The following is a 9,821-nucleotide window of genomic DNA, read 5'->3' as shown; positions in this document are numbered from 1 at the left end:
TTTGTAACGTGTTTACCCCCTCGAATTCTGACTCTCCTGGGCCATTTAATCGGGGCTCAGCTGCAGGGTTTCCATCGTCTCCTGCCTCTGCCATTGCTCTGGGTAAGGTTGATCATGCTGCTAAGCCCAGCGTGAGTCTGAGATGCCCTTTACTTGCTGGCTCCCTAGCTAGTGAAGCATCCATTAAAAGCCGGCCTGCGGGCCCGGTGGCGATTCTCCTTTTCGGCTGTGATGCACTCTTTCTGGGAGCGGCGTCACATGTTCTCTCCAAACCACAACTTCTCTTCCGCCTTCTTCTCTTGCTTGTACACTGGCAGGGAGGCTTCCTGAATTATTGCAGGTAGCGCAGAGACCCAGTCGAGCTTTGAAAGGGGCGTTAAGCATTTCCCCTCGACACACGCTGCACTGGGTCTCTGAGTGATGCCTGCGCCCGTCCTTCGCTGGCAGCCCTCTTCAAGCCAGGGTAAGCGGCTATCGGGGTGGGGAAGGCGGCGCTGGGTGGGTGGGTGGGCTTGGAGCTCAGTCAGCCAGGGGCATGTTACAAGCACACCGAGTGATCTTCCTTAACAGCTGCAGTGCCTGGAGCCGCTCAGCCAGCAGCTCCTTGAGGGAGATGCAATCAGCGAGGCACAAGGCAGAGCTGTGGATCTAGTATGACGATAGGCTCAGGTTTATTTCAAATGCCAAACCTAAGACTTACCCTAGACCCACTGGGCTGATTTCCATGCAATGGGGTTTCATGGCTGTAGAGGAGGGCAAAAACCTCGTTCTGACTCCATGCCATTGTGTAGTTAGTATCTGGGTAGGGCTCAGCTGTGGATCGCTGTGTGCTTTACTGAGCTGGGTAAGTGCTGTTCTTCCTGCCTTTAGAGATGGGGAAACTGAGGCACACAGGGTGCAAAGGCTTACCAGTGTAAAATATGTGACCTTTTCCAGGTTAATCCATAACACAAGTTGGGGCAGAGCTAGGGTAGGACCTTGATCTCTTAGAACCCAGTCTGGCACCTTGATCATTGGAGAGCGCTGCCTGTCTAGACGGGGATCTTGATGCTTAATAGAACGTGACCTGGAAGGCTCTGGAGCTGTTAGCCTCTGTGCAGATGTGACGGGTAATGGATTTCAAAGCAGCGCCCATGTTACCAGGGCTCTGTGGCAGCTGCATGAGAGTCCAGCTGTGGCGGTGGAGCCATTCTGCCATGATAAGGGACCGGAAGGGCTGCGTCATGGGCAGAGATTTATTATCTTTTGGCCTAAGACATGGGTGACATCCTGGTGATTGAATTCTTGCTGGCTTTGTAATAGCGTCTTCACCTGGCCCTTTGTAAGTGTGCTGGCCTTCCTCCAGCAGATCTGCTTGTCCAACCTGAAATGTTTAGGGCTGGATCCTGAGCCAGTATAATTCAGCACAGCTCCAGTGACCTAAACCTGCTCAGCGTCCCCCTACTTCCGGGTGTTCTAGGGTGCCCTGAGGTGGGTTCGCACTGGAAAAGCTCTTTTAGGTCATGGAGAGCTCTGTTGGGAGACCCCCGGAAGGTACATCCCTGTAAGGGTCTAAATTTGGCCTAAATTCTGACCCACTGTGAATGTGGAAGTTCTCTGGAAGCATTCTGGCAAGGGAGACTGAACAAGGAACAGAGAGGGGAGGCCATGCCCAGAGAAGTCGATCTCTTAGCTGCTCATGCTGCATTCATATTGCACCCCCACCCCGAGACGGGAGGACACATGCGTCCTACCCTTGCTAATCCAGGGCCCACGCTTCTCATTAACTGGGAACTTTAACTTTCATTTTTAGTTGAAAGTTAGCTGCTTCTGCCAAAGAAACCCCCTGGCCTTAAGTTATAGGGAAGTAATTGTTCATCAGCTCTTCATGGTGCCTCAAAATGGGGTGGGAAATGAGGGAGGAATTAAACTAGTGATTTAACTCACCTGTTCTAATCACAGTTTAAAGCAGCGAGTAGGAAAACTTGATTTAAGTGATCAATTTTAGTCTGGTTTTGAATTTGTGCTGTAGTTACCTTTTTTCTCTTTAAAAAAAAGTCTGATTCCCACTAATGGGTATAATTTGTTATTACTTTTGCTAAGCAGGAGGAGACACTATCTCTATATCACTTAAGCAATTAGGTAGCTTACTGTACATTTATTCAGATTCTTAATTTTTACATTTTTGATGGTAAGGAAATAGTGAATGATGCATTTCTTATTTACGAGGCGATTAATTTTTTACTTGTGGTTTGTGTCCAGCTGCATTTGTAGAGAAGTTGGAATTAAATTAAAAATGCACAAAGCCAGCATTTTAAAATTTGTTTTTAAATAAAACTACATTAAATGTGCTTGATGTATAAGAAAAAAAGTACATTTCTCAAACATCTTTTGCACTTAAAACTAAATGATTTATTAAACAAAGGAATTATTATCTGTAGTTAATAAATTGAACTAATTATTTCTGGTCACCAATCCCTTCAAGATTTTAGAACTAGTAGATCTTATCCTCTCATGCTTCATTTTTATTCATAGATTGGAAGCAGAAAACAAGCTTTTCTGCTCTTTCAACTCCCAATCAGTTTCTCGACTTCAAATGAGCTGGTCATTGAACTGAGTAAACTGAAATGAAGGAAGTATTCTCTCTGAACCTGCAGAAGAGATTAGTGCTGTCAAAAGCTGCTTTAGCACTTCAATGAACTCTGGTTCCAGGTGCTTAGCTAGTGACATCCACCAGTTCAGGAGTTTGACTTTAAAATTTTGGCAGCAAACACGTACTGCTTGATTACTATTTATTTAATTTACATTATTTAAATAGATTATAGTGAATTTAGGCCTTAATACAGGTTTTCATAATGTCAAATTTAATTTACATAGGTTTAGTTTTAAAAAGAAAAAAATATTTAAATAATAAAAGGACATTTTAAATAAAAGCTTCTCTGATTGATGATTTTATTTTTAAAAAGAATGGATTTTATCCATCGTGTTGCAAACCTTTCACCTCCCTGCAGCTGGCTGCCTGTCCTGGTGTCAGAGTAGCAGCCGTGTTAGTCTATATTCGCAAAAAGAAAAAGAGTACTTGTGGCACCTTAGAGACTAACAAATAACCTCTCTGACAATAGGCCCGTGTCATGTTGGGTAACTCCCAGGAGTTACTCCTGATTGCCACTGGTGTGAAGGAGAGAGAGATCAGCCTCAAGACCTCTTCTCTGTCACAATATGTGCAACCATAGTGCAATGCACCCCATCTTGGTCCTGGACTCTTGTCTGCCCTAGAGAATCTCCAGCAGAAGTTCCCAGTGGTAGCTCCCAGCAGCACGCATAGACCAGGCTCTGGTGGGCTCCTGTGCTGCTGAGATCTGCTCCTGAGCACCAAACCCAGGGTGGAGTGCTCACAACCGGGGTCCTGTTTGTGGCAAGCGGAGACGCCCCTGATCAAAAGAGGGTGGAGTGCTGCTCCTTGGGTTTTCCTCCTTCACAGTAGCCTAGCTGCTGTTCACATCTGAAACCTGGCTCTAGGTGTGTTTGCCGTTGTATAAACCTCGTCTTTGTGGTTTGCCGTATCTTCCTGCCCATTCTGAAAATGTTTTCTCTCTACCTCTGAGTGGAGCCACTGTAGAGACGCAAACACACACCCAGGCTCCTTGCTGGGCCACTTTCTTGCTCAGTCCCTCTAGAAATGTACCCAAATCTCTCAGTCATGGCTTCCCTCTCCGCCCACAGCCTTCCAGTGTGTGAACTCTGCAGTTGGGTCTGTGCTTGAATATTGCAAGTCAAATGGCTGCTGAGGATCAGGAGCAAACAAGCTGCACCTAAACCATGAGAATAAGATGGGTGTCCTCTGCTGGAGGTTTTAGGCAGCTGGAGCACAGTGCGCTGGAGGATCAGTGGGTGGGACAGCCTTTCCCCCTGACAGGACAGTGAATGGCATGTTTTACAAAATCTGCGTTCTGCCCCAGAGGAGGGTACCTTTCAGTGGTGACGTGGGTTTTTTATATGTACACAGTTTGAGTGCTTCGGGAGCTACCTGGAATGCCAGTGCTACCGCAGAGCAGGCTGTTGTGTTACATCTAACCCTTTTAACACCGCTACTCGTGCGTTAACAGGACTCCAGAGCTTTTACACAGTTATTTTTCGAGCTGCTTTGAGATTCTACTTCCTTAAAGTGCATTTTCTTACTTGCAAACTTTCTCCAGTTCCCCAGCAGAGATGTTATCTGCTCTCCATCATAGCTACCTTCTCTCTCTGGGAAGGAAATCCTTGTAAGGTAATTAGTCCGTAAATTAAATTAAATTACATCTGAAAGGGACATTTAAAACCACTCAGGAATAACAGCCATTTAGACTCAAAACAATCTAATTATTTGGCCTCCAAAGGCAGTGATCTCACTAGCCATGTTAGAGAACCCCCCCCAACACACACACTCTTTCTCTCTCTCTCTCTCTCCTTGTTTTCCATTAACCCTCTTTCCACAGCACTTGATTTAGGCTTTGTCTTTACGGGGGTTTGGCCTAGTGACTGCTCCCCACTTGGTTGCACTGGTACCAGACCACTCATAATTGGGTTCTGAAAGCAATCCTGCAGCACTGAGAGGAGGTGTGGGGAAAGATCCACTCAACAGAACGGCTGCAATCACATCTGTGAACCCCTCCACAGGTCTTAAAACTCCTACAGTGCATGGAGCCAGGGGTGGGGGGGGGGAGGAGAGAGAAGGAAGAGGAACGCTGCAAAACAGGACGCATACGAACCCACTGCTTTTATCTGCAGTTTCCATGGGTGGAGCTGATTCCTGTTTTGAAACGGGGTTTGTGGCACTGTAGTCAATTGTAGCTGATAGTGTCGTGGTTTCCTCTGCTAGGGGCTTGGAGCAGTGCAGGTCTTTTCACACAACACAGTCAACCTGTGGAACTCTTTGCCAGAGGATGTTGTGAAGGCCAAGACTATAACAGGGCTTCAAAAAAGAACTAGATAAATTCATGAAGGTTAGGTCCATCAATGGCTATTCATCAGGATGGGCAGGGATGGTGTCCCTAGCCTCTGTTTGCCGGAAGCTGGGAATGGGTGACAGGGGATGGGTCACTTGATGATTACCTGTTCTGTTCATTCCCTTGGGGGCACTTGGCATTGGCCACTGTTGGAAGACAGGATACTGGGCTAGTGACCCTTTGGTCTGACCCAGTATGGCCGTTCTTATGTCTTCTCTCCCCTTAGAACTGAGCCCCCACAAGCCTGCCTGTGAGTCCAGCTCTTCAACACCAGCCCCAAGCTGGGTTTTCCTGGTAGTCCAGGAGGGAGCTCGTCCGTCTCCCTTTTTAAATTTATTTTATCGTGCTCACAACCTGCCCCTCACCCCATCAATACTATAAATTGCTTGAATCAGAGAGACTCTTGTATGGGTGTAAGGGCAAAGAGGCAGCACCATAGATCAGTGCCACAGGGAGGGGACAACACACCCACCTCACAGAGCCAGTGGGGGGCATGGAATTGAAATGGGGGGGGGGGGGAGTTCAGAAGTCTGCAGGAGACGAGCTCCCCATAGGACCCCACAGAGTCATTCCACTGTCCTCTGCCAAATCCCCAGGGCACTTGGCAATGGCTGCGCAGAGGGGTGAAGGGAGGCTGACTCTGGCTGCAGCATTGCTCCCTTGGGTGCCCCGCTCCTCTCCCCGGGTTTTTGCGGGTCACGAGGTAGCCAGCAAGCTCCGTGAGGCAAGGCCTATCTCTTCATACTGCATAAACACCTAGTACCATGGGGGCCCTGATCCTCGACTGGGCTCCTAGGCCCTATCAAACAGAGAAGCGTTGCCTAGCCACCTCCAGTTCTGAGCAGCCGCAGAAGTCATGCAAGTGACCCATGACTGGGCACAGGGAGCTGGCGTACAAATCCCACTCAAGGCTCATCGGTTTTCCCCGAGGGTAAAATATCCCAGATTTTTGCAAGCTATCTGGGGCGGGGTTAAGGTTTTTCTTTCCCAGCTGCGAATGTGGCAAAGCTCCTTCACCAAGGAGGGCGGGTCCCTCATGGAGTGGCGGATGATGCAATCCATTCATTTAAAATGCAAGTGTAACGTGTTTCCATCAGCAGCCAGAGTCTTTGGGGTTTTGGACAGTTCCAGTTGCTATCAATCAGACAACTAGGCACTGCTCTCTCTAGCATGGCTCCCTGATGGAGAAGCCCATTCTCTATAGCAGAGGTACTCAAACTGGGGGGGCGCAGAACGTATTCTGGCAGGGCATGAGAAGCCTTGGGGGAGTGGGGGGCGGAACTTCCCGTGCACATTCATGCTCTTACACCCATGAAAGCTGGGTGGCTGGAGAGCGGCGGCTGCTGGCCGGGCGCCCAGCTCTGAAGGCAACGCCGCCGCCAGCAGCAGCGCGGAAGTAAGGACGGCAATGCCGTACCCCGCCACCCTTGCTACAACTGCTGGCGGTGGCGTTGCCTTCAGAGCTGGGTGCCCAGCCGGCAGCCGCTGCTTCTCCGCTCTGTCTTCAGAGCTGGGTGGCTGGCGAGCGGCGGCTGCTGGTTGGGCACCCGAAGGCGGGGTGGGACGCACAATCTACTACAACAGACACACAGAAGTGGGGCACAATCAAATAAGTTTGAGAACCTCTGCTCTGTAGGAAGAAAAGGAGTACTTGTGGCACCTTAGAGACTAACCAATTTATTAGAGCATGAGCTTTCGTGAGCTACAGCTCACTTCATCAGATGCATATCGTGGAAACTGCAGCAGACTTTATATATATACACAGAGAATATGAAACAATACCTCCTCCCACCCCACTGTCCTGCTGGTAATAGCTTATCTAAAGTGATTATCAGGTGGGCCATTTCCAGCACAAATCCAGGTTTTCTCACCCTCCACCCCCTCACACAAATTCACTCTCCTGCTGGTGATAGCCCATAGGGTATCTGTAGGGTAGCTGGAGGGAGGGAGGAGCCCTACAGAGACTGGCACATGGTTAACATACCCAGACTGCCTTCTGCATATGCCTGCAAACTGAAGGCCCATGCTTGTTAGGGTGCTGAAGGCAGCGGTTTGCAGGTGGCATACTGGGGTGGCAGTCAGGCAGACATACCTGTTTGCTAACAGTTCCCTGGTGGCTCTAGCATAGGGAGAGGTCTAGATCCCACTCTGTCATTGTGCAAAATACAGTTGTTGTTCGTAAACACTCCTCCTGCGGAGCGGCCTGGAGCAGTTCTCTGTGCCACCTAATACCCCATGAGTGACCTGGACAGCTTTCTGGAACCCCGGGGCTGAGACTCCATTCTGCAGCCAAACACTGTTCATTGTCTCCCTCCTCCCCCGCGCCGCCGCCCCCTCCCCGGGAGCGTACTCTCCCTTGGGCGGAGACAGGTGTCTTTCTTTATCTGGACAGCACCTAGCGCAGGGGGGCCTTCGTCCAGGGTTGTGGTTCCTAAGTGCCACTGTAATCCTCCTCCTCCTCCCAAATTGCACATGCTGGAAGCGACAAAGGGGTTATCAGGCTGTGAAGGCATGAGGTGGGGAGAAGAGGCAGCGAACACATTCTGATGTAGGGACGCTTTCAGCCTGCAGCGTTGCCACTGGCCATACCCAGTTAGCGTCAGGGCAACGGAGAATGGAAATGCAGCGCTGAATCCTCACAAATGTTGGGATCTAATCTTGCGTCTCGAGCTCATCTCTAGGGGGATGTTTGATCAGCTGCTTCCTCTTACCTCCTCAGCCTTTTCTTTTTTTACCTTTAATTTAATTTACCGTTAATTTAATTAATCTCTTTGTTTTCTCCTCCTAGGTCAAATGGCTCCAATCCGGGCCACGCTGCTGCTGCTGTTTGCAAGCCTGCTCCAGGTCTCTGCCCACAAGCTGCCAGCCATCCAGCTCAGTGGCCGAGATGGCACAGTTCGAGAGAGCCCGGCAGCAGGCGGGCTTCCTGCGGCTGGGGGCTCTCAGCGGGGCCAGTGGGTGTGGGACACAGCAGGGGCTGGGAGCACTGACTTCCCCGTGTTTATCCGCGAGAAGAGGGAAGCTGAGGTGAAGTCATCCAATTCTTCTGCTGAAGAGACCACCACCACTGGCCACCACAACACATTCTCCATGACTCCTTCTGAGCATCCCGTGGAAGAAACTGAGGTCTCTCTAGCTCCTGAGGAGCTAGATGAAAGTACGTCCCAAGAAAACTTTTATGATGATGATGCTACCACTACAGCAGAGCCATTGTCTGCTGACAGCTCTGACGTCTCCACAGAAGCAGCCGGAGTTACAGTGGGCAACCATCTTGATACCTTAGCCAAGGTGGTTCCAATTCAGGGCTCCAGAACCGTCTCCTCAGAAGCGGCAGCCACTGGGATAGAAGACATCCTCACGAGCAGCACGGAGAGTTGGGAACATGGCTCCTCCATCAGGCCAGTGGGAATGAAGGGGCTGGGGGAAAGCTCACCGACTTCACCACCTGAATCTCTGACACAGTCCTCTGAAGGGGACCTGCCTGTGAAAGAGTTGGCCACTTGGAGGCATGGCCTCTCCAAGGTGGGAAAGACCCATTCTCCTCCCACGAGGCCCCCGGCAGGTGGCTCTGTCACAGCAAATGTCCCCTTGCAGAAGCTGCCGATTCACACAAACATCCTGGTGGGGAAGTGTTTGCTGGCCATCTTCATCCTAGCCCTTGTGGCTGCCATCTTCATCGTCTGCACCACCGTCCTCGCCACCCTGCTGTGGCGCCAGAAGCGTGTCTGCCAGGTGCGCCAGCTCAACACTGAGATGGTGTGTATCTCAGCCCTGCTGCCCGACAACGAGCCGGTGGCCAACGGGGAGAAGCCCAGCAAGGTAAAGAGGATGAAGATGCCCACAGACAATAGCTCAGAGACCGAAGGAGACAACCTGACTCTGAGCAGCTTCCTGCCGGACCATTAATAACACCTTGCCACCTGCCCAGGGGTTCTCCGATTCTCATTTCCTGGGCCATCCAGCCCCCTCCTGGGCACTGGAGTGACCCTCTCCATCCCGACATCTCTTGGGTGCAGTGTCCTAGGTGGCCATCTAACTCGGCTTAAGGTTGCCTCAGTCTGTGTTACGTGAGTAGGAGATGTACTATACTTAGCTGAGCAACCACAACCCCAAAAGGCACTTGGCATCTGGCAAGAGAGTCTTCAGCGAAGAGCATTTGCCAGGAGCAGACACTGCTGAGCATATGGAATGGGGGTCCTGGTGAACCTGGTTGGATTTTCCATCTGGCTTGGGGATTTTGAAACTGCTGTTCTGTCCTCTTGACCTTTACCTGCCTGCTGCGTTTTTGATGTTCTCTCTAGCATGGGCACAAGGGGCCAGATCCTTAGCTGGCATGAATCAGACTGCTCCTGGGAAGCCGAAGGAGTTACCCCCAGCTGTGGACCTGGCCCAGACAGTGTTACAACTGGGACGCTGCTTTAATTTATACTAATGTACAAGGGGCATGTTACTATTTTGCACTTAAATGGGTGAAGGAATCTCAATTTAATGTTCTTTGTTCAAATGAATAACATAAAAATCTCTGTGTACCTGTCTGTGGTTAAGTCTCTTCTGTGAACGCCTTCTGGCATGGCCTGGGCCCTTTAAGACAGTGGCTCTTAACCCTTCCGTACAGGGACCCACTTCCCATTCAGCAATCTGGGAAAGTCCGGGTGGTCATACCCCTGACACCTCTTCAGGGGTCATGGCCCTGGGCTCACATGCCACCACTCGGAGGGGAATGGCAGGGCGGGCTGCTCAGAGACAGCCCTGGGCAACGTCACCTTCCAGCCCACTCTTCAGAGCCTGTTCCCTCTCCAGTGCTGCGTGACGGGCTGTGGGCATCCCAATGCTGAATCCAGGCAGTCGCTGGCGGTA

At 50.5% G+C, this 9,821-nt stretch overlaps 1 protein-coding gene across 1 annotated transcript; it reads left to right on the top strand.

The window, feature by feature from the left end:
* The first annotated feature begins 317 nt into the window (after positions 1-317).
* On the top strand, positions 318-9,479 carry SELPLG (selectin P ligand). The gene is made up of 2 exons (XM_084648983.1): positions 318-463; positions 7,753-9,479. Exons 1-2 carry the CDS (start codon positions 421-423, stop codon positions 8,868-8,870), a joined length of 1,161 nt encoding a protein of 386 aa, XP_084505109.1. The 5' UTR covers positions 318-420; the 3' UTR covers positions 8,871-9,479.
* The last annotated feature ends 342 nt before the right edge of the window (positions 9,480-9,821 follow it).

This window comes from Lepidochelys olivacea (assembly GCF_965140295.1).
Source record: "Lepidochelys olivacea isolate rLepOli2 genome assembly, chromosome: 15".
Classification (NCBI taxonomy): Eukaryota; Metazoa; Chordata; order Testudines; family Cheloniidae; genus Lepidochelys; species Lepidochelys olivacea.
This window is presented reverse-complemented; position numbering and strand designations above follow the sequence as displayed.